Source organism: Coregonus clupeaformis, chromosome 23 (genome assembly GCF_020615455.1).
Source record: "Coregonus clupeaformis isolate EN_2021a chromosome 23, ASM2061545v1, whole genome shotgun sequence".
In the NCBI taxonomy this organism is placed as follows: domain Eukaryota; kingdom Metazoa; phylum Chordata; class Actinopteri; order Salmoniformes; family Salmonidae; genus Coregonus; species Coregonus clupeaformis.
Genome location: NC_059214.1, coordinates 16,779,157 through 16,804,770, shown reverse-complemented (window position 1 = coordinate 16,804,770; position 25,614 = coordinate 16,779,157). Strand labels below are relative to the sequence as shown.

At 42.1% G+C, this 25,614-nt stretch overlaps 2 protein-coding genes across 2 annotated transcripts in view; both read right to left on the bottom strand.

Moving 5' to 3' along the window:
• Positions 1–5,229, bottom strand: part of LOC121536669 (aspartate--tRNA ligase, cytoplasmic) — a 33,421-nt gene extending 28,192 nt beyond the window's left edge. The window contains exon 1 of the mRNA XM_041844090.2: positions 5,071–5,229. Within this exon, the coding sequence (XP_041700024.2) occupies positions 5,071–5,093 (23 nt within the window). The 5' untranslated portion in view covers positions 5,094–5,229. The remainder of the gene's footprint in view (positions 1–5,070) is intronic.
• A 9,684-nt stretch (positions 5,230–14,913) lies between these two features.
• On the bottom strand, positions 14,914–16,900 carry LOC121536227 (C-X-C chemokine receptor type 4-like). The gene is made up of 2 exons (XM_041843494.1): positions 16,848–16,900; positions 14,914–16,500 (listed from the first exon to the last, which is right to left on the bottom strand). Exons 1-2 carry the CDS (start codon positions 16,863–16,865, stop codon positions 15,439–15,441), a joined length of 1,080 nt encoding a protein of 359 aa, XP_041699428.1. The 5' UTR covers positions 16,866–16,900; the 3' UTR covers positions 14,914–15,438.
• Positions 16,901–25,614: the final 8,714 nt, after the last annotated feature.

Sequence of the window (25,614 nt, the reverse complement as noted above, 5' to 3'; positions counted from 1 at the left end):
CTCTCATCCCAACCTGTGATAGTGTGGGGTTGTGTCATTGTACTTACTGACAGTAAGCATCTCCAGGAAATAACACTGATCAAAGGAGAACGGTGATATAAATAGCAATATAAACAACAATCACAACAGCAACAGATGGCATTAGGCAATGACTTCAAAAGAAGGACCTGCCAGTGCTTTTACAATGTTTTCCGTTCCACTTGTTTCCTTTCGCAAAGGAAATCATAAACTCAAAATTCGTGACATTGAATCATGAACATTTTCAAACAATATCATCCTTATCTCCTGTAATTCTATAAAAGCAACCCCTGGGAACCATATGAGCATGTCAGAGTCAGGATGAGTGAGGGCAATTAAGCACATTCACACCTATCTACATATCCAGTGGCATTAACACACAATGAGGAGAGGAGGAAATGGTGGTAGGACCCCTGACCAGGCTGCAACTGATTTAATGGCATCTAGCTTCACAGATGACATTGGCCGTTTTCACATTGACGATAGCAAAGGGACATTTGAGAGGTTCTCGAAAGGTATCGATACTCGAGAGACAATACTGTTGTGTAAACTTGTGAAATGATCACCTCTCGAGCGCTAGGCTACTTCCGGAGGTCGCGCACAACACTTGCCCCGCTCCGAGTGTGAACAGAATTGTCTCGTTGAGCTCAACACTCCTACAGTATAAATGGTAATAGCAGAGCAATGTTTTTGAAACTGCTGAAATGTATAGCCATTTTCCTTATATTTCAGACTTGTTTTATTGAGGTTTTACTTGAAATGGTCTGTTACAGTCTGAAATTGGCACAGTAGCTGTCGCCTGAGAGCTGCACTGAGCCACGGAAAACTATGGAAGCCCATTCCCACCAACATTTCTTTAAAAACATGTTGATACCATCTTAAAATGTTGACGTATGCAAGTCAACATTTTGAGATAAGGAAGTGAAACAACGCAAGTCAACTATTTTGAGATAGTAGATCATACAAATAGAATATGTTTTTTCATTTGTAACATTGTGTGGTGATTTCAGAGTTGGCACCACAGGTTCCTGAGTGGTGGGGGGGACATTGTTTTCCTGGGAACCAGAGTTTCTCCTGATCTGGTAGGCTAACCTAACCAGGTAAAACTCCAGGTATGACATAGTAATAATTCAGCAGCTGCAATAACAAAAAAAAAACGGTTTTATATGGGCTATGATGGGACCCGAGTTTTTAAATAATCAGGTCATATGGTGAAAATTAAATTTAAAAAAACGTATGGGAAAAACTCCTGGCCATAAGAAGGATGAGAACATTAAAATCCTGTCAAACAAATCATGAGGCGAATCAGTCTAAACAACAGTACTTTGTCCTTCTTTTCAATGCTTTTCTGTCAATATTTTTTATTAAACAAAAAAGAAATTGCTGGGGCAAATGCCAGCTCGCCACACGTCTGCCGGCGGCCCTGCTGTGCTGAGCTCTGCTACATGGATAGAAGGAAATTGCCACACAATGCTGCAAATTAAAAAACATAACCTGTACGATCTATATGCATATTATTTTTGGGTGGTGGGAATGGGTTTCTATATATATATATATATATATATATATTTATTTATTTAAAAAACAGCTCAACTCCCTGGTGAATACCCAATTAGCTTTTACCACATGTAGCCTAATGATTTGCATGATATTCATAAAAATGAAGCATGGTTTGTTGTAATGTTGAAAGGTAGGCCTACTGTACTTTTTTATTCGTATTACAGGGGTAATCGTTCATTTTTGATAGGCTAACATTACTTGATGAAGACATGGTGTTAGCTTGTGCTAGCAGTAACTCTGTGCTTTTGTCTTGAAGCTCAAATGTAATGAGTGTACAGATGAGAAAATAAACCCTTTAATTATCTGCACATGCTTGTGAATTGCTGCATTATTCAAGAGTGTTTTGTTGCAGTAATTAAGAGTGTAATATGGTAGATGCATGAAGAGTTGCTTGCTTAACATTAGCTAGTAGCTAGCTAGCTAGTAGAATAGTTTCCCATGCTTAGCCTCCTGGCTAGTGGCTGGCTATTGTGACATTTACGGTACTTTTGAGCTGCAAAGCAAGAAAGTCAACCGAACCCTCTCTAAGTATATGTACATATTAAGTAAATAGAAATTTCGTCCCGATAACTCTATTCAGTGAGAATAAGCCCATATTCCCCAAATGAAAGACTCAGAGAGTCCGTGTGACTACTTCAACATGTGCCATCATGCATAGACTATGGGTTATTTGACAGAAAACAAAGGAAGACTTGATGTGTTGAATAAGTGAAAGTAAGATCAGACATGAACTGACTGATTAAGCGCCCTACTCATTTCTAATTTTCATCATTTATAGGCCTACTTTAACATTTTTGTCTCCACTTTTTGGGACAGCTGCTGCCCCCATGACACCTGGGCCACGTTCAGTTACAAAACGTTCTTGAACGTTGCAGATAGAAATTCCATGAATAGAGCTGATGTGATTCCTTATTCTACATGACGGAGAGGCATGTTTGTTCTACATACTGTAGCATATTTCTATCTGAATGTTCCAAAACGTTGCGCCCCTGCCCTCATGTAAAATGCTGTGAACATAGCAGGGCTTGACAGTAAAAAAAAGTGTCACTTGTCCATAGGACAAATAGGACAGATGTTTTACTTGTCTGAAACCTCAAGTCACTTACAAATTAAAAGAACATCTGTAACACCATGGGCCAAAATGGTGCCAGAAAATTGTGTTGCATAATGTAAGGAACCACTTCACAAAATAAAAAGCACTGGTATTGACAATGGAAGGCTGCTGGTCTCTAAATCCCATGTATTATATCTCCTGCCGTTGTTGCCTTGAGAAAGGCACTTAACCCCCCACAAAGTAAAATACTGCACTGATATAAAACATATGTGGTCAACCCTCCATCTGGAGAGCTACTGGGTGTGTAGGCTTTTGATCCAACCCTGCTCAAACACACACACACGAGTCAGCTTATCAAGGGACTGCTGAGGAGCTGATTTTTTACAATGTATTAGAGCAGGGCTGGAGCAAAAGCCTGCACACTCAGTAGCTCTCCAGGACTCTCCTGGATGATGGTTGGCGACCCTGCAACATTACAATTACAACCAAATACTTTTTATGTTTTTATAAAATAATTCCCTCATACAATTACCAGGGATCAAATGGCTAAGGTGGGCGACTTCAAAGCAAGGTAGCTAACTAAGACATGTTTATCTCTTTTCAGGGAAGATCTAGGAGTTACTTGTCAATTAGGCTATTCTAAGATATATTTTTTACGTTGTCAGAATTATATGGCCAGTATTGAATAGAGGAGAATCCCATCTTTCCAACAGTGTCAGAATGATTTCAACACCCAATTTTGAAACACTTGAGAGACATTTACAACCGGAGTACTCAGCATTGGTTTCATCAAATGTGCACCCATATCAACTGTGTGGCGGCCATTTGCGGTTGTACACAAGTGCCGGTGGAAAGTTATTTAGGACATTGGACATGACAATGACATTAATACATGCGAATAGGTAAATAGTTAACTAGCGAGAAAACTTGCCAAACTACACAATATGTTTTGAATTGGCTATCTAATTAGTCTGTTGTATATCATTATTTTATCTGCTGCTGCAATGTCTCTCTCTCCTCTGGCAAAGGCCCACTCGCACTGGCACACATGCAGGTATGCACACACCATGACTTTTACAGCTATAACTGTGCAAATAACTCACTAACTAGCAATGAATATCAACAAATGTGCATACGCGGCTATGCTCGCTTTGATCTCAAAAACGCATCTTGCGACTGCATGATTGAAAGACCGCTGGTGCCTGTCAATGCAGGCCTACAATAATTATACTGCGATGCGTTCTGTAGAGATTGGGAGGACAGTGCGCAACACACCACATGCAGAGGACACTTTGATCCAATTCTGATCGGAGTAACCTAATTATTTGATAGTGTGATTTTTGCGTGATGTTTTTGTTTACTTGTCCACTCTGACAATTTAAATCTATAATCTGCTTGTCTTACAATTTGTTTAACTTGCCCCGGCAAGCGGACATGCGTTAATGTCGAGCTTATTGTTATTCATTACATTGACACACAGCCAGTTGTAGTTGTTCAATGCACACTATATGCAAACATTTTGAGTGGCATTCATTGATGTTACACATTTATGCTATACAATGTCCAACACTGACTGTCAAACAGGGATCCAGACTTTACAGTAAAAAAAATAATAAGGTTTATTTCTGTCCCAAAATCAATTGTAATGCTTCCCCTACACCTGCCTAGCTGTTTTAAGGAAAACACTGTTTTTTATGACATGGTTGTGCTCTATGAAACTGCCACTGGTCAAACAACTGGTGGAATGTGTATGGATCGACAGGTTATGTCAAGTTCGCTTTTGAAGAGCCTTTACAGCCACACTCAATAATGAATGGTGGGACAGAAAGTAGGCCAGTGTCATTTGATGCAATACATGCAGCAATAAATTACAGCTGACTACCTCCCTCTCAAATAGGTTTTATACGATATACCGGTAGTTTTTTTTACATCATTTATTTTGAGCATGGAGGAATCCAAATTGCAAAATGACAGTTCAACCACTAAATCAAGGCTTTGTTGTTTTAACTAGCAAGCTAGCTACCGAACTAACTACTGGGTTCAGCACGCATGAAAAGCAGTTGTTAGCCAGCTAAATTAAGTGGCATGTATTCTTGAGCATGATGGCACGGTCAGAGAGCATTGGCATGCATGGTGGTTAGCTTGCTACTGTTAAGATACTAGCAAGTTAGCTAGGTAATTAGCTAGCTAACTGTCAGAATTTAGCTGTAGTAACAAGTGGAAAGAAACGTGGACTTCACGGCTGTAGCTGCTATTCGTGACGTTTTCTATGTTTTAAATTGGATAGCTAGCAAACTAGTTTACTTTCTTGATGGAAAACTGATCAATTAAATTGCTGATGCAATCATCTGCAAATACAACCGGCGTTAGCTAGCCAGCAAGCTAACGTTCGCGTTTAAAACATTCTGAGACACGAGAAAGCTGATCATTTCTCTTACCCTTGGACTCCATCTTTAGTCATGACAGTTATTATTATTTTGAGATTGTAGTTAGTTGATATCAAACGTTTCTTGACAGTTACTTCTGAGACAGAGTCGTGGGTGGTAGAAGAAGGACCTGTTTCCCTGATGCACAGGAAAATAGTTTATATCAATCCGGGCAGAAACTAGGTCAAAGAACAATAGTTCCGCAAAAGCTGTGGAAATATCATCCTGTCATCTTTCAAATCAAATTGGATTTGTCACATGCGCCGAAAACAGCAGGTACCTTACCGTGAAATGCTTACTTACAAGCTCTTAACCAAAAACGCAGAGTAAGAACATATTTGCTAAAACAACGAAAGTAAACACAATAAAACACAATAAAATAACAATAAAGAGGCTAAATACAGGGGGTAAATAAACTCCAGTAAAAAAAAGTAACACTATACAATAACAATAAGGAGGCTATATACAGGGGGTACCAGTAACGAGTCAATTTGCGTGAGTACGGGTTAGTCGAGGTAATTGAGGTAATATGTACATGTAGGTAGGGGTAAAGTGACTATACATAGATAATAAACAGCGAGGAGCAGCAGCGTAAAAAAGGGGGTCAATGCAAATAGTACAGGTAGCCATTTGATTAACTGTTCAGTATTCTTATGGGTTGGGGGTAGAAGCTGTTAAGGAGCCTTTTGGACCTAGACTTGGTGCTCCGGTAACACTTGCCATGCAGTAGCAAAGAGAACAGTCTATAACTTGGGTGGCTGGAGTCTTTGACAATTTTTAGGGCCTTCCACTGACACTGCCTGGTATAGAGGTCCTGGATGGCAGGAAGCTTGGCCCCAGTGATGTACTGGGCCGTACGCACTACCCTCTGTAGTTCCTTACGGTCGGAGGCCGAGCAGTTGGCATACCAGGCAGTGATGCAACCAGTCAGGATGCTCTCGATGGTGCAGCTGTATAACTTCTTGAGGATCTGAGGACCCATGCCAAATCTTTTCAGTCTCTTGAGGGGGAATAGGTGTTGTCGTGCCCTGTCTTGGTGTGTTTGGACCATGATAGTTTGTTGGTCATGTGGACACCAAGGAACTTAAAGCTCTCGACCCACTCCACAACAGCCACGTTGATGTGAATGAGGGCATGCTCGGCCCTCATTTTCCTGTAGTCCACGATCAGCTCCTTTGTCTTGTTCACATTGAGGGAGAGGTTGTTGTCCTGGCACCACACTGCCAGGTCTCTGACCTCCTCCCTATAGGCTGTCTCATTGTTGTCGGTGATCAGACCTGCCACCGTTGTGTCATCGGCAAACTTAATGATGGTGTTGGAGTCGTGCTTGGCCACGCAGTCGTGGGTGAACAGGGAGTACAGGAGGGGACTAAGCACGCAACCATGAGGGGCTCCCGTGTTGAGGATCAGCATGGTAGATGTGTTGTTGCCTACCCTTACCACCTTGGGGTGGCCCGTCAGGAAGTCTATGATCCAGTTGCAGTGGGAGGTTTTAGTCTCAGGGAGTTTGAGAGCACTATGGTGTTGAACACTGAGCTGTAGTCAATGAACAGCTTTCGCACGTAGGTTTTCATTTTGTCCAGGTGGGAAAGGGCAGTGTGGAGTGCAATACAGATTGCATCTCTGGATCTGTTGGAGCGGTATGCGAATTGGAGTGGGTCATGGTTTATGGGATGATGGTGTTGATGTGAGCCATGACCAGTCTTTTAAAGCACTTCATGGCTACAGATGTCAGTGCTATGGGTCGGTAGTCATTTAGTCAGGTTATCTTAGTGTTCCTGGGCACAGGGACTATGGTGGTTTGTTTGAAAGATGTAGGTATTACAGACTCTGTCAGGGAGAGGTTGAAAATGTCAGTGAAGACACTTGCCAGTTAGTCAGCGCATGCTCTGAGTACACGCCCTGGTAATCTGTATGGTCCTGCGGCCTTATAAATGTTGACCTGATTAAAGGTCTTACTCACATCGGCTACGGAGAGCGTGATCACACAGTCGTTCGGAACAGCTGGTGCATTAAATGCATGCTTCAGCGTTGCTTGCCTCGAAGTGCAATAGAAGTCATTTAGCTCGTCTGGTAGGCTTGTGTCACTGGGCAGCTCATGGCTGGGCTTCCCTTTGTATTACGTAATAGTTTGCAAGCCCTGCCATATCCGACGAGTGTCAGACCCGGTGTAGTAGGATTAAAACTTCCGTATTGAGCGAGTCACTGGTACATCCTGCTTTAGTTTTTGCTTGTAAGCAGGAATCAGGAGGATAGAATTATGGTCAGATTTGCCAAATGGAGGGCGAGGGAGAGCTCTGTACGTGTCTTTGTGTGTGTAAGATCATGTAAGATATAGTATTTTGCTTACACTCTACTCACGTAAATATATATATATATATATATATATATAGATATAATTGATGTATATATACAGTGAGGGAAAAAAACACCTGAAACACCTACAGTGAGGGAAAAAAAGTATTTGATCCCCTGCTGATTTTGTACGTTTTCCCACTGACAAAGACATGATCAGTCTATAATTTTAATGGTAGGTTTATTTGAACAGTGAGAGACAGAATAACAACAAAAAAATCCAGAAAAACGCATGTCAAAAATGTTATAAATTGATTTGCATTTTAATGAGGGAAATAAGTATTTGACCCCCCTGCAAAACATGACTTAGTACTTGGTGGCAAAACCCTTGTTGGCAATCACAGAGGTCAGACGTTTCTTGTAGTTGGCCACCAGGTTTGCACACATCTCAGGAGGGATTTTGTCCCACTCCTCTTTGCAGATCTTCTCCAAGTCATTAAGGTTTCGAGGCTGACGTTTGGCAACTCGAACCTTCAGCTCCCTCCACAGATTGTCTATGGGATTAAGGTCTGGAGACTGGCTAGGCCACCCCAGGACCTTAATGTGCTTCTTCTTGAGCCACTCCTTTGTTGCCTTGGCCGTGTGTTTTGGTTCATTGTCATGCTGGAATACCCATCCACAACCCATTTTCAATGCCCTGGCTGAGGGAAGGAGGTTCTCACCCAAGATTTGACAGTACATGGCCCCGTCCATCGTCCCTTTGATGCGGTGAAGTTGTTCTGTCCCCTTAGCAGAAAAACACCCCCAAAGCATAATGTTTCCACCACCATGTTTGACGGTGGGGATGGTGTTCTTGGGGTCATAGGCAGTATTCCTCCTCCTCCAAACACAGCGGGTTGAGTTGATGCCAAAGAGCTCGATTTTGGTGTCATCTGACCACAACACTTTCACCCAGTTCTCCTCTGAATCATTCAGATGTTCATTGGCAAACTTCAGATGGCCCTGTATATGTGCTTTCTTGAGCAAGGGGACCTTGCGGGCGCTGCAGGATTTCAGTCCTTCACGGCGTACTGTGTTACCAATTGTTTTCTTGGTGACTATGGTCCCAGCTGCCTTGAGATCATTGACAATATCCTCCCGTGTAGTTCTGGGCTGATTCCTCACCGTTCTCATGATCATTGCAACTCCACGAGGTGAGATCTTGCATGGAGCCCCAGGCCGAGGGAGATTGACAGTTATTTTGTGTTTCTTCCATTTGCGAATAATCGCACCAACTGTTGTCACCTTCTCACCAAGCTGCTTGGCGATGGTCTTGTAGCCCGTTCCAGCCTTGTGTAGGTCTACAATCTTGTCCCTGACATCCTTGGAGAGCTCTATGGTCTTGGCCATGGTGGAGAGTTTGGAATCTGATTGATTGATTGCTTCTGTGGACGGGTGTCTTTTATACAGGTAACAAGCTGAGATTAGGAGCACTCCCTTTAAGAGTGTGCTATTAATCTCAGCTCGTTAACTGTATAAAAGACACCTGGGAGCCAGAAATCTTTCTGATTGAGAGGGGGTCAAATACTTATTTCCCTAATTAAAATGCAAATCAATTTATAACATTTTTGACATGCGTTTTTCTGGATTGTTTTGTAGTTATTCTGTCTCTCACTGTTCAAATAAACCTACCATTAAAATATAGACTGATCATTTCTTTGTCAGTGGGCAAATGTGCAAAATCAGCAGGGGATCAAATACTTTTTTCCCTCACTGTCTATAATTGATATATATATATATATAATGTACACTACCAGTCAAAAGTTTGGACAGACCTACTCATTCAAGGGTTTTCTTTATTTTTACTATTTTCTACATTGTAGAATAATAGTGAAGACATCAAAACTATAAAATAACACATATGGAATCATGTAGTAACCACAAAAGTGTTAAACATTTTATATTTGAGATTCTTCAAAGTAGCCAACCTTTGCCTTGATGACAGCTTTGCACACTCTTGGCATTCTCTCAACCAGCTTCATGAGGTAGTCACCTGGAATGCATTTCAATTAACAGGTGTGCCTTGTTAATTTGTGGAATTTCTTTCCTTCTTAATGCGTTTGATCCAATCAGTTGTGTTGTGACAAGGTAGGGGTGATATACAGAAGATAGCCCTATTTGGTAAAAGACCAAGTCCATATTATGGCTAGAACAGCTCAAATGAGCAAAGAGAAACGACAGTCCATCATTACTTTACTTCAATACAGAAAATGTCAAGAACTTTGAAAGTTTCTTCAAGTGCAGTCGCAAAAACCATCAAGCGCTATGATGAAACTGGCTCTCATGAGGACCGCCACAGGAACGGAAGACCCAGATTTACCTCTGCTGCAGAGGATAAGTTCATTAGAGTTAACTGCACCTCAGAAAATGCAGCCCAAATAAACGCTTCACAGAGCTCAAGTCACAGACACATCTCAACATCAGCTGTTCAGAGGAGACTGCGTGAATCAGGCCTTCATTGTCGAATTGCTGCAAAGAAACCACTACTAAAGGACACCAATAAGAAGAAGAGTCTTGATTGGGCCAAGAAACACAAGCAATGGACATTAGACCGATGGAAATCTGTCCTTTGGTGTGATGAGTCCAAATTTGAGATTTTTGGTTCCAACCGCCGTGTCTTTGTGAGACGCAGAGTAGGTGAACGGATGATCTCCACATGTTTGGCTCCCACCGTGAAGCATGGAGGAAGAGGTGTGATGGTGTGGGTGTGCTTTGCTGGTGACACTGCCAGTGATTTATTTAGAATTCAAGGCACGTTTAACCAGCATGGCTACCACAGCATTCTGCAGCGATACGCCATCCCATCTGGTTTGCTCTTAGTGGGCCTATAATTTGTTTTTCAACATGACAATGACCCAACACACCTCCAGGCTGTGTAAGGGCTATTTGACCAAGAAGGAGAGTGATGGAGTGCTGCAACAGATGACCTGGACTCCACGATCACCCGACCTCAACCCAATTGAGATGGTTTGGGATGAGTTGGACCGCAGAGTGAAGGAAAAGCATTCCAGGTGAAGCTGGTTGAGAAAATGCCATGAGTGTGCAAAGCTGTCATCAAGGCAAAGGGTGGTTACTTTGAAGAACCTCAAATATAATACATATTTTGATTTGTTTAACACTTTTTTGGTTACTACATGATTTCATATGTACTATTTCATAGTTTTGATGTCTGCACTATTATTCTACAATGAAGTAAATAGTCAAAATAAAGAAAAACCCTTGAATGAGTAGGTTTGTCCAAACTTTTGACTGGTACTGCATACAGTTGAAGTAGGAAGTTTACATACACCTTAGCCAAATACATTTAAACTCATTTTTTCACAATTCTTGACACTTAATCCTAGTAAAAATTTCCTGTCTTAGGTCAGTTAGGATCACCACTTTATTTTAAGAATATGAAATGTCAGAATAATAGTAGAGAGAATGATTTATTTCAGCTTTTATTTATTTCATCACATTCCCAGTGGGTCAGAAGTTTACATACACTCAATTAGTATTTGGTAGCATTGCCTTTAAATTGTTTAACTTGGGTCAAACATTTCGGGTAGCTTTCCACAAGCTTCCCACAATAAATTGGGTGAATTTTGGCCCATTCCTCCTGACAGAGCTGGTGTAACTGAGTCAGGTTTGTAAGCCTCCTTGCTCGCACATGCTTTTTCAGTTCTGCCCACAAATATTCTATAGGATTGAGGTCAGGGCTTTGTGATGGCCACTCCAATACCTTGACTTTGTTGTCCTTAAGCCATTTTGCCACAACTTTGGAAGTATGCTTGGGGTCATTGTCCATTTGGAAGACCCATTTGCGACCAATCTTTAACTTCCTGACTGATGTCTTGAGATGTTGCTTCAATATATCCACATCATTTTCCTTCCTCATGATGCCATCTATTTTGTGAAGTGCACCAGTCCCTCCTGCAGCAAAGCACCCCCACAGCATGATGCTGCCACCCCCGTGCTTCACGGTTGGGATGGTGTTCTTCAGCTTGCAAGGTACCCCCTTTTTCCTCCGAACATAACGATGGTCATTATGGCCAAACAGTTCTATTTTTGTTTCATCAAACCAGAGGACATTTTTCAAAAAAGTACTATCTTTGTCCCCATGTGCAGTTGCAAAGTCTGGCTTTTTTATGGCGGTTTTGGAGCAGTGGCTTCTTCCTTGCTGAGCGGCCTTCCTGGTTATGTCGATATAGGACTCGTTTTACTGTGGATATAGATACATTTGTACCTGTTTCCTCCAGCATTTTGACAAGGTCCTTTGCTGTTGTTCTGGGATTGATTTGCACTTTTCGCACCAAAGTACGTTAATCTCTAGGAGACAGAACGCGTCTACTTCCTGAGCGGTATGACGGCTGCGTGGTCCCATGGTGTTATACTTGGGTACTATTGTTTGTACAGATGAACGTGGTACCTTCAGGTGTTTGGAAATTGCTCCCAAGGATGAACCAGACTTGTGGAGGTCTACAATTTTTTTTCGGAGGTCTTGGCTGATTTCTTTTGATTTTCCCTTGATGTCAAGTAAGAGGCACTGAGTTTGAAGGTAGGCCTTTAAAAACATCCACAGGTACACCTCCAATTGACTCAAATGATGTCAATTAGCCTATCAGAAGCTTCTAAAGCCATGACTTCATTTTCTGGAATTTTCCAAGCTGTTTAAAGGCACAGTCAAATTAGTATATGTATACTTCTGACCCACTGGAATTGTGATACAGTGAATTATAAGTGAAATAATCTGTCTGTAAACAATTGTTGGAAAAATTACTTGTCATGCACAAAGTAGATGTCCTAACCGACTTGCCAAAACTATAGTTTGTTAACAATAAATGTGTGGAGTGGTTGAAAAACGAGTTTTAATGACTCCAAACTAAGTGTATGTAAACTTCCGACTTCAACTGTATATAATATCAAGGACTACATTGAGGGCCTAACTACTTTGTAACTACTTTTAGGTGGTTCAGAGATTAATTAAAACAACAAGAAAATATTAATACACAGAAAATACCTGAATTAACAGTTAATGTCAAATACTTTTTAAAACCGTGAAAGCTTTTGAAGTGCTCTTGAGTTTGGTTGGAGTTTGCACTTTTGGGACTATTCCATTTGTTCCCTTGTATCGGTCAAAGTAAATCCCCAGTGTGTTGCCCCACTGACGTTTTATTTTTCATGAATGGCCTTTGCGACGAAATGACTTTGACACCCTACTCTAAAATGCATCTAGTGGCTTTTGGGGGGGTTGAGTACAGTCAGGGGGGGCACAAGTATTTTCACAGGCTCTTGGCCACAGGAGCTCCTGATGCAGGAAACAGTCTTCCTGCTGGTCACTTCCCAACCAAAACAATGTACCTGTTAATAATAGGTTAATGCCCCAGAGGAACCTTGTCTGTTTGTTTTACTTTAGCTTCCAACTCAAAACACTTCCATCAGGTTAATATGAAGGAGATCTCTATTACCCTATAATTTTATCTCCCATAAATGTAATCTTAGCTCAGTTAGCTGAGTCAAATATTTTAATAGAAGTGATCTTTATATCTCCGTCGATCGGAACCTCTAAACAGTTGAATGCACATAGCTACTGAACCCAGGTTAGAAACAATTTCCTGTGCATGTCAACAGCTTTAGCCTTTAACCTCTCGAATGAAAAAACATCCTATCCCAAACAGTGAATCATCACTGAACATTTTTGAGTTTGAAACCATTGGTTTGTGTGACAATCAAGATGGATCTAAATGATTCAGTCTAAATTAGAGGATAATGTTGATTATGATTGCATTCAACTGAATTGTGCTTCTGTCATAATAAACCAATCATTTCCGCATCATTAGAATATAACACCCCTTTGATCCCATATCAAAGACATTGACTTTCAGATGGAGTATAAACAGCAGTCTTTGATCAGTTATACTGTACATAACCTCATATAGAGGTTTCCAAGTGGCAGTTAAGAAGCAGAAGTGGTGAGCCCAGCTGAACTCAATGGAGTGTGAATGGCCCAGTTCTCCCACAGCTGAGTGGGACAGCTAGCTCTTATGTTTATATATGGACCATTCCAACACATTTCCTGCTGGAAAAGCACCTCTTATTTCATCCTGTTTTATTGTGAGTAGACTGTGAGAACCTAGACTCAAAAATAAACATAAACTTCTGGGACTTATGGGGGTAATTTACACCTTTTTTAAAGGTAAAGTCATGGTAATGCCTCCTAGTTGGACTCTAGTGGAATGACTGTGACCACTACAATGCAGTGAAGCCATACAACATCTTCATTTACTATGGCATCCATTGTTGTTGGCTTCCTCCAGTCTCCAACTTGATCATCAGCCTTTCATAATTTCAAATGGATACATTCACTATTCACATTTACCAATAGCTTAGGGACAATTAACGAGTCTGTCTGCTTATTTTTTCTATTTCAATATCCATAGGCCTACATACTGTACATGAGCCATACTCAACAAGAGGACCGCGGACCGGATCTGGACCCAGAACGGGGTCAATACGGGCCGCAGGTCACACACAAAAAAGTTTCTATAGTATTTGAGAGTTGTAATAGTAGAAGCCACAAGGTGCAATGTTGAAATTTGGTAGTGCATGGGCAGTTTTCCGCTTATCATGTCATTCACTGACAGACCTTAGAGAGATATTTATAATCTGTCAGAAATGTCCAGTTGATAAACTAGCCTATGCTAGCTAGCTAGGTAAATTAGTCTAACCAGATATCTAAATCTTGTAGTTATCAGACCAGATTACGTGCCCTGGGGCCTTGACCCCATGGGGGCCCCCATTGATTTTGTGGAGTCACTCAGGTATCATGTGAACACACATAAGAAATGGCAACATTTGTAGAATTGCAGGAAATTAGCTTATAAAATGCCAAATTGTATCTGCCCCATGGCAAATGTGTAGAATTGCAGGAAATGAGCTTTAAACCGCAAAATGTTATCTCTGCCTACAAGAGGGGTGTTAACAGTTTGGGGTTACATGCGTTGTGAGGTGGGGGTTTGTTACTACGCCGATAAATGACAATATCCATCCGGACCTTTGCCAGCTAAAAAATGTGTGACCGGACCTTCTTAAATAAAGTCCATGAAATGGAAATCCTGTGTTCCCTATTGTATTTTTATCACCAGTATTTGATTGGAATGAAGACATCGGTCAGTCAGCATGTCTATTTGTGTACTCATGCAGATAGATTGTTTTAAAATTACATAATTAAGTTGAAACACACTGGATCATTACAGAGTCAGTACATTATTGGGGGAGGGGTCCGTCTACCTAAACTAAACATACATTATTTTCTTACTCCAGAAGCAGCCATATGGGTGCTCATTCTTCTGACTCGACCTCAGAGCTTTTGTACTGCCGCGGCTGCTTAAGATATAAAAGTGCACATATGTTCTTGCAATTACAAGGCTCTCTGGTCAGTCCTCCTCCTCAGTCAGATAAGGCCCCCGGGGGACATCAGTCACTCATTTAGAGAGAAAAGGTTGAGAGGCAATGAACAACACGGCCATTACATGTAATTTATCAAAATTTTATTTTAGAACACTTGAACAAAATAGCATTGACTTTGGAATGATACAAACACTTAATAACAAAATACGAAATAATTATACAAAACGTTCAGTGTGAGCGACAGCAATAAATATTAGCTTCTAATCACACAACTTGAGTGCGAACACAAAGGCAAACAACTATCTACAGATCTTTTAAAGAAACAGATAGTATCCCTAAGCAGGCATGAAGAAGTATTGCATGTCCCGTACTAGAACAATGCATCCTTTATGATAGTCTGCAAGGACATGCGTCTGTAGCAGGATTGATATATACAGTTGACCAGTCAATGGACATCAGGCTCTGCCTGTAGATTAAATCTTCTTTGTACATACAATTATTTTCTTTACAGAGAACAAAAATGTAAGTGGCAACTACAAATAGAAAAAGCTTGATTTTTTAAATAAAAAAGTGTAGAAACTGTACAAAATGTAGTTAGTCCCTGAAAAATAAAGCTTAGTTTTCCCCTGAGGTTTAAAAGTCACAGGTTGGTGACTTTTAACTGCACAAGACACTTGAAGACTCAGATTCAGTGGATACAGATGAAATGGGTCCTCTTTTTTTTGTCAATACTTTATGACTTGATCTACTGCTGACAGTCAGTGCATCCCGGGCAGATTTCTTAAATTTTACGCCCAGGAAAGCATAAAGGATGGGGTTGAGACAGCAGTGAAAGTATGCCAGAGCCTCTGTGATTAAGATCCACGTCTGCAGACTCTGCTCCAGGGCACAGCTATGGGAGATCACATTGAGCAACATCAGGGTGTCCACAAAGATCCCCACGCAGTACGGCAGCCAGCAGCTGAAGAAGCACAGGATGAGGATTACGGTGGTCTTGAGAGCCTTCCTCTTCAACACTTGACCCTTGGCACCCTGGGACAGCTTGGCAATGATGATGCAGTAGCAGGTGAGGATGACCAATCCGGGCAGGACGAAGCCCACCAGAATGTGCTGGAAACGGAACGCAGCCATCCAGTAGAAGCTAGTCTCCTGGGGGTAGATGCGCTGGCAGATGGTTCTGGAGCCTCCATCCAGAGCTGTGGCAAACACTATGTCAGGCACAGTGAGAACAGCAGCAGGTAGCCATACAGCCACATAGATCACTCTGTCTGCAAGCAGCTTCCTGGTGGTTTGGCTGTTGGTGGCATGCACCACTGCCAGGTACCTGTCCATGCTGATGAAGGCCAGAATCAGAACACTACTATACAGGTTGATGGTGTAGATCACATGCACAGTGGTACAGAGGAAGCCGCCAAAGTACCAACTGCTGGCCGCATCCACAGCCCAGAAAGGTAGCGTGAGGACGAGTAGGAGGTCAGCCACAGAGAGATGGAGCCTGTATTTATCAGTCATCGTTTTTATCTTTTTCTGGTAGCCCATCACTGTCACTACCAGTCCATTCCCGACGATTCCTAGCAGGAAGATTATTCCATAAACTGTCGGTAAGAAGATCCTTTGAAAATCCTCACCATCGACTCTGTTGCACGGTTCCTCGAAACCCAAATCCGTGTCAAAGTCCCCTGATTCTTCATAGCTGGTGTTATTGTCAAAAACTATGTGCTGCAAAAAAGAAAAAGAAAGTGTAAGTTTATAATGGTTTACAATAAGTTTATTAAATATATGAATTGGCTATTTGTGAACATACTTAAAACTAAGTTAGTTATGACGGAATAGTTTAGGGATATTATAAGACTATATTTGTGTTATTTGAGAAACATTCATAAATTACTTCCGAGAAAATAAAATGCATACCAAAATAGCGGCGAATTATACAGAATAGTAATTTGAGAAATAAAGCCTCGTTTATTATATATAAACATTTGCTATAGAACCTATGCCTATATTAAAGCTATAGATAAAATTACTATTATTTTAAATAATGACTGAGATGGTAAACTCAACTCTACCTCGTAATAAGAAGACATCGTGGCAACGCACTAATGTAGGTTATCTCCGCGGGTCTGAATAACTTTAGTGACCAGAAGATTCGAATGAGCATAAATAGCCTACCCTCCTTGCGCTCCTCCCAAAGGAGGAGCCTTGGTCGCGTGTGACACCATGTCGTTTTTCGGGTTGTCACAGAAGTGGCCGACGCCACTTGAATGCATAGACTAGGCTATGAGAAATCTACGCAGTAGCCCGTTTTGCAATATTTAAACATCGGACCGATTTTACGCATGGAGTGGTGAATGAGGCGTAAATTGGTCTTGGAATCTCCATGCACTTCCGTGGCGATTTTAGCATGTAAATCTTGGTGGGGCAAACTCCCCCAAATTTTTTTAGATGCATGCCAGCGAAGTCACTACACAACACAACACAACAAACGGTGCCCACAAACTGTTAGGGCCTGCATAAAGCTGTCCCAACAGCAGAGACCCAACAGCAGAGTCCCAACACCTTACCACTGTTACACCTGGCTATCAGCGGAGCCTTGTCTGGCAGCGAAACAGTTCATTCAGCCTCATTTACTGCCTTCTAAAAAAAAAATAACATACCTGATATGGCTGACTTGCTTAAACAAATGTGGTTTCTACTGACAATTGAGATGTACAAACTATGGCATGAGGGGAGGAGGAGCAAATAAAAGGCAATCCGTAATTTCGATTAAGGCATTCATGAGCGAGCTAGGACAGACATAGTCAATTTAACTGTTTGTTCAGCACTTTTTGAAATTTAAAGAAACAGAATTTAGAACTTGGGCAGTTCTAGCAGTATTCTCCCTGTACACCAAGTCAGAACTGTAGGATAAATAAAGGGGACATATAAACAGACAATGAAAGCATTTACAATATTCAATGATTACGTTTCTCTAAAACAGGCTATAGGCTACATGTGCACCACCAAGTCAGAACAGTAGGCTAAATTATGAGGGGAAAAGGGACCAAATTATTAGGGTGAGGCACATGGGCTACTAACAGCTTACTACACAACATACATTTTGTCATCAAAGTCTGCCATTCTCTGGATTTATGGTGCTTTAAAGACAACTGGGAACTCTGAAAAAAACAAGGTTGAATCATGACATTAGTGATCTTCAGGTCGGAGCTCTAGAAAGAGGCCTGAGTTCCCGACTTGGAATTCCAAGTTGGATGACTGTTCAAAACATATTTTCCCAGTCTGAGCTAGTTTTATTCAGAGTTCCCAGTTGTCTTGAACTCACTGAAGTCTTTTTATCTGTGGCCAATGACCTTGAGCCTTCTGGGATGGGCACTTCTAATGTAACTCTATGGCAGCACCCAAGGGGCTTGAAAGAATGACGCTGAAGGAGATGCCTGCTGTTTTACGGCTCCTAACCAATTGTGCTACTGTGTGTGTTTTTCCGCATTATTTGTAACTTATTTTGCACATGATGTTTCTGCCACCGAGTCTTATGACCAAAAAAAGCTTCTGGATATCAGGACAGCGATTACTCACCTCGTACTGGACGAATATCTTTTCTTTAACGAGTCGGACGCGAAGGATTGTCTTCAGTCAACCGACAAGGCCCAAATCCCCGTCATTTGCATGAGAAAGTGACGGAGATATCGGGGACATACGTCGGGGTTCCTTGTAAGGATCCGATGACGAGTGCGTAATCTGCCTCTACCATCAGTCCTATTAGCCAACGTACAATCATTGGATAACAAAATAGACAAACTAAGATCATTGATATCTTACCAACGGGACATAAAACATTTTAATATCTTATGTTTCACCGAGTCCTGGCTGAACGACGATATGGATAACATACAGCTGGCGTGATATACGGTGCATCCGCAAGATAGAACGGCTGCCTCTGGTAAAACAAGGGGTGGCGGTCTGTGTATATTTGTAAACAACAGCTGGTGCATGAAATCTAATATTAAGGAAGTCTTGAGGTTTTGCTCGCCTGAGGTAGAGTATCTCATGATAAGCTGTATACCACACTATTTACCAAGAGAGTTTTCATCTATATTTTTCATAGCTGTCTATTTACCACCACAAAAAGGTCTACACCTGTTGTATTCGGTGCATGTGACAAATACAATTTAATTTGATTTGAATATAATTTTTGAGCTCTCCTCGTAGATTTTGCGGTGACGTAGTTTCCCCATAAGTGACAGAACACTGAGCCAACCACGGCGCAACTAGAGAACGTTACCAACCCCTAAGCTCCGTATTTTCCGCTGGCTGCCCCACCACAACAGAAAGCACTGAGCTAGGCTGAAACACCTACAGTGAGGGAAAAAAGTATTTGATCCCCTGCTGATTTTGTACGTTTGCCCACTGACAAATAAATGATCAGTCTATAATTTTAATGGTAGGTTTATTTAAACAGTGAGAGACAGAATAACAACAAAAAAATCCAGAAAAACGCATGTCAAAAATGTTATAAATTGATTTGCATTTTAATGAGGGAAATACGTATTTGACCCCTCTGCAAAACATGACTTAGTACTTGGTGGCAAAACCCTTGTTGGCAATCACAGAGGTCAGACGTTTCTTGTAGTTGGCCACCAGGTTTGCACACATCTCAGGAGGGATTTTGTCCCACTCCTCTTTGCAGAACTTCTCCAAGTCATTAAGGTTTTGAGCCTGACGTTTGGCAACTCGAACCTTCAGCTCCCTCCACAGATTTTCTATGGGATTCTTGAGCCACTCCTTTGTTCTTGAGCCACTCCTTTGTTGCCTTGGCCATGTGTTTTGGGTCATTGTCATGCTGGAATACCCATCCACAACCCATTTTCAATGCCCTGGCTGAGGGAAGGAGGTACTCACCCAAGATTTGACGGTACATGGCCACGTCCATCGTCCCTTTGATGCGGTGAAGTTGTCCTGTCCCCTTAGCAGAAAAACACCCCCAAAGCATAATGTTTCCACCTCCATGTTTGACGGTGGGGATGGTGTTCTTGGGGTCATAGGCAGCATTCCTCCTCCTCCAAACACGGCGAGTTGAGTTGATGCCAAAGAGCTCGATTTTGGTCTCATCTGACCACAACACTTTCACCCAGTTCTCCTCTGAATCATTCAGATGTTCATTGGCAAACTTCAGACGGGCATGTATATGTGCTTTCTTGAGCAGGGGGACCTTGCGGGCGCTGCAGGATTTCAGTCCTTCACGGCGTAGTGTGTTACCAATTGTTTTCTTGGTGACTGTACCAGCTGCCTTGAGATCATTGACAAGATCCTCCCGTGTAGTTCTGGGCTGATTCCTCACCGTTCTCATGATCATTGCAACTCCACGAGGTGAGATCTTGCATGGAGCCCCAGGCCAAGGGAGACTGACAGATATTTTGTGTTTCTTCCATTTGCGAATAATCGCACCAACTGTTGTCACCTTCTCACCAAGCTGCTTGGCGATGGTCTTGTAGCCCATTCCAGCCTTGTGTAGGTCTACAATCTTGTCCCTGACATCCTTGGAGAGCTCTTTGGTCTTGGCCATGGTGGAGAGTTTGGAATCTGATTGATTGATTGCTTCTGTGGACAGGTGTCTTTTATACAGGTAACAAGCTGAGATTAGGAGCACTCCCTTTAAGAGTGTGCTCCTAATCTCAGCTGGGAGCCAAAAATCTTTCTGATTGAGAGGGGGTCAAATACTAATTTCCCTCATTAAAATGCAAATCAATTTATAACATTTTTGACATGCGTTTTTCTGGATTTTTGTTGTTGTTATTGTGTCTCTCACTGTTCAAATAAAACTACCATTAAAATTATAGACTGATCATTTCTTTGTCAGTGGGCAAACTGTTCCCTCACTGTACATTTTGGAACTGCCTTACTCAAGAAACAAAAAAGAGACCATGTTTGTATGCAGCTTTATTAACTCAATTAATATGTACATATTTTTTTACATTGTTTTCAAACTGATATGTGACATGTATTAATGCGACAATAAAATGCAAAACAGGAACCTGCCCTGAATGACGGGTCACCACTGGTGCACTTATGTATTTTCCTCACTAAATCAACTATGCTCCTTCATGGCTGGTAGCCTAGTAGTTAAGGGTGTTGGGCCAGTAACCTAAAGGTTGCTCGTTTGAATCCTCGAGCCGGCAAGGTGGAAAAATATGCAGTTCTGCCCTTGAGCAAGGCAGTTAACCCCCAACAACAACTGCTTCCCGGGCACCAATGACGTGGATGTCGATTAAGGCAGCCCCCCACACCTCTTTCCAAAACTATTGAGCGTGCCGTCTTTAGCCAACTCTCTTGCTATCTCTCTCAGAATGACCTTCTTGATCCAAACCAGTCAGGTTTCAGGACTGGTCATTCAACTGAGACTGCTCTTCTCTGTGTCACGGAGGCTCTCCGCACTGCTAAAGCTAACTCTCTCTCCTCTGCTCTTGTCCTTCTAGACCTGTCTGCTGCCTTTGATACTGTGAACCATCAGATCCTCCCTCTCCACCCTCTCCGAGCTGGGCATCTCCGGGCGCGGCTCACTCCTGGATTGCGTCCTACCTGACCGTCCTCCTACCAAGTGGCGTGGCGAGAAGCTGTCTCCGCACCACGTGCTCTCACCACTGGTGTCCCCAGGGCTCAGTTCTAGGCCCTCTCCTTTTCTCCCTATACACCAAGTCACTTGGCTCTGTCATGCCCTCACATGGCCTCTCCTATCATTGCTACGCTGACGATACACAACTAATCTTCTCCTTTCCCCCTTCTGATAACCAGGTGGCGACCGCATCTCTGCATGTCTGGCAGACATATCAGTATGGATGACGGATCACCACCTCAAGCTGAACCCTGGCAAGACGGAGCTGCTCTTCCTCCCGGGAAGGACTGCCCGTTCCATGATCTCGCCATCACGGTTGACAACTCCGTTGTGTCCTCCTCCCAGAGTGCGAAGAGCCTTGGCGTGACCCTGGACAACACCCTGTCGTTCTCCGCTAACATCAAGGCGGTGACCCGCTCCTGCAGGTTCATGCTCTACAACATTCGAGAGTACGACCCTGCCTTACAAGGAAGCGGCACAGGTCCTAATCCAGGCACTTGTCATCTCCCCGTCTGGATTACTGCAACTCGCTGTTGGCTGGCCTCCCCTGCCTGTGCCATTAAACCCCTACAACTCATCCAGAACGCCGCAGCCCGTCTGGTGTTCAACCTTCCCAAGTTCTCTCACGTCACCCCCTCCTCCGCACACTCCACTGGCTTCCAGTTGAAGCTCGCATCCGTTACAAGACCATGGTGCTTGCCTATGGAGCAGTGAGGGGAACGGCACCTCTGTACCTTCGGGCTCTGATCAGTCCCTACACCCAAACGAGGGCATTGCGTTCATCCACCTCTGGCCTGCTGGCTCCCCTTCCTCTGCGGAAGCATAGTTCCCGCTCAGCCCAGTCAAAACTGTTCGCTGCTCCGGCACCCCAATGGTGGAACAAGCTCCCTCACGACGCCAGGACAGCGGAGTCACTCACCACCTTCCGGAGACATTTGAAACCCCACCTCTTTAAGGAATACCTGGGATAGGATAAAGTAATCCTTCTACCCCCCCAAAAAAAAATTGTAAAGTGGTTATCCCACTGGCTATAGGGTGAATGCACCAATTTGTGAGTCGCTCTGGATGAGAGCGTCTGCTAAATGACATAAATGTGCCCTTGAGCAAGGCACTTAACCCTAATTGCTCCTGTAAGTCGCTCTGGATAAGAGCGTCTGCTAAATGACTAAAATGTAATGTAAATGTACCTCTCTGATTCAGAGGGGTTGGGTTAAATGCGGAAGACACATTTCAGTTGAATACATTGAGTTGTGCAACTGACTAGGTATCCCCGTTCCTTCATCCAGCCTGGTCTCATAGCGGTCCATAACATCAGTTTGGGAGTGCTGACAGGCCTTTTCTGGGATTCGAAATGTCTGATAACAGTTTTTTCCACAGGTTGTCACATTCTAAGTAGGCCTACTGTTATGTCTACACTTTCCAAGTGTTGAGTGACCCAAAGGATTTGAAATATCTCTCTCTCTTATGTGCTCATGCGTAGACAGATCATGGCACTCATTCTTCTCGCCCATTTCTAACCAAACTACTCTCACCATCTCTTATTTCAGTTGAAGTAATCCCCAGCTAGTGTTGGGTGATGACAGGGAAAGTCACTATGATCTTTAGTTTAAACAATGTTCACTCTGTAACCAAATAGCTGCAGCCTATAGCATGCAGTTATCCTCTTTGAAATCTGATATTACTGATTGATTGAATTAATCCATCCACTTTATCAGTTCATTGTATACTTGTGTTGTAAAGCAAGTGTTTTCATGTACCATACCAATCCCATCAGATACATAGTGCAGAGTACAGAGCAGCAGTTGATGTGTATAAGAGGAGAACTCAACTCTTCTAACACATTTTTGGGGCTTTGTTTCCTGCAGATCCTGGACTCCTGAGGAGATGGGCCAGAGAGAGAGAGAATGCCCACTGTATTGGATTGGATGGGGTCCTCTTATCAAAGCCAGCCATTGGCAAACAGTTGTTTTCCATCCCTGTGGTTGAGTGCTGATGGATTAAATGTAGAGGCACTGACTTACTACATGTTAAGTTCTAAAAAAAACTCTTGACTCCACACTCGATGATGAATAAAGATTTTTATTACAAAAGTAAACCTTCAGAAAATAACATTTATTGAGTTAGAATACTCTTGGGGCCAATGCTGAGTTCAAAAACAATTTCTAGGGCTAATAGAGGGTAAATAAGACTGTTATAAACACATTTTGTGACTTCAGTACAAATGTTTACCCAACTCTTCATTGCATTTTGTGCTCACTATCATGTTTTAGTAGTTATTTCACTAATGCATGCATGGAACAAGAGAGAAATTACTGTAAAATACATTAGTGTTGCTCACATTGTTTTGAGTGCATGTACGAGACATTGAGACCATTTTTGTGAAGACCATTTAAATAAGATCAATTTGTGATATTTTCACTCTTATTAGTTGTTTTCTTACCATGCACTATTCTTTTTGCACAATGTATAACACATTCATGTTCCAAAAGGTTACAGGAAAAAGTCTGCAGACCCCAGTGTAAGCAGCAGGAGCTTGCAGATAGCATTTAACAATCTGAATACAAAAAAATCTAAGAGCTATTTAGAATACAAATCAGAAGTGTGAACAGCCGTAAGAGGACCCTTCAGTCAAGAATGGGTATTAAAATGTAGTAAGAATGCAGGGGAGATAAATGGAAGAATGAGACGTGCCTTGTAGAGGTTGAGTCAACAATGGTGGTTTTCCAGTCAGAACTCATCCATAGCCCACAGCAAGTGAGCAAATAGAACATTTTCATCATGATTGAAGCGCTCAAATATCACCTTCACTTTTTTATTACCACATCGAAAGTAAGATACACCCTATGTTGAATCTGACTTTTGGGTTTGCCCCTTAAACCCCAAATAAAGGGTTTAAGGTACCAAATATGATGTTTATCTCCCATCTGTAAGGAATGCCAACTGGTTTCAGCATGTTGTAATGGGTGGTTCTTCAATAAAAAAAAACACGTTTTTATTCATTACACAATATGGTTTTTCTATGTATATTTGTCTTGAATGCATAGTAGGCCTACATTCCCATTCGATTGCTATAAAAAATGATTAAGAATACAGTCTGGTTTCATTTTCTCTCTGTTTATTATGTTGTCTTTGCCAACAGGTTGATTTAGCAACATAAAACATCTGTTAAAGACTTTTGTTTATTTTCATTTTAAATTTCACAGTCCAAATCCTGATATTTGCATTTCCATACCCAAACAAAGAATCAAAGGAAGGCGAGCCCATCAATCTTTTTCTGCCAAACTTTTTCCTGTTGTCATGTGATTAAGCATACAAGAGTAAGAATTTTGGATTGTTTTGTGCATAAATCTCAGTTGCATTGTTTGTTCCAAAATGTCTGAACATAAAGCTATTCTCAGTATTCATATTGGACTGCACAACACCAGTATCTGAAATTATTCTACTGGGGTACTACTGATCTTTGTCTGTGGAGTCTTGGGGGAGGGGAAGCTGTTTGCTAGCTTGTAGGAGGTAGTCAGGTTGAGAGAACCCTCATGCTTGTTTTTGCCTGCTGCCTGTGCTTTTGTGCAAAGTTTGTCTCCTGTGAAGAGAGATGAGGTCCATCACAGGGTTGCATCAATAGAACTTGACACCTATGGAGAGAGGTTCAGATCTGGGACTTATCACGGCATGTCACCCATGAACAGTGGTGATGTAGACAATTAGTCATTAAAACAAACACGTTTTGCTTTACATAACTCTAAGCAGCTGGAGTTAATCAGAATTCATTCAATTCCTCATGAAATTGCCATTCTTAAAAATCTTAACAGGCCTTTTCACACTGCATAGTTCTTAGCCCCAGGCTAGACTGGCCCTGGGATAACTTCACCTGTGTTCACACAAGCATTTGTTATCCATGGACTAAGCTTTATGCCTGGCAACCTAAGGCCTTTTCACACTGCATTGTTCTTAGCCCCAAGCTATCTTAGCCCCAGGCTATACTAGCCCTGGAATAGTTTAGCCTGTGTTCACACAAACATTTGTTAACCCTGGGCTAAGCTATAGCCCTGGGCTAAGGATTCACACTTTTATCCCAAAGCCCTGGGCTAACACAGACAAATACAACATGCAACCAACATTCTATCTCTGACATGCAACCAATGTTATAAGCAAAGCAATAAGACATTTATTAACAAATTACCTCTTGCTTCGAGCCTAGCATTTGATTTCCAACACTGATGGTTTGT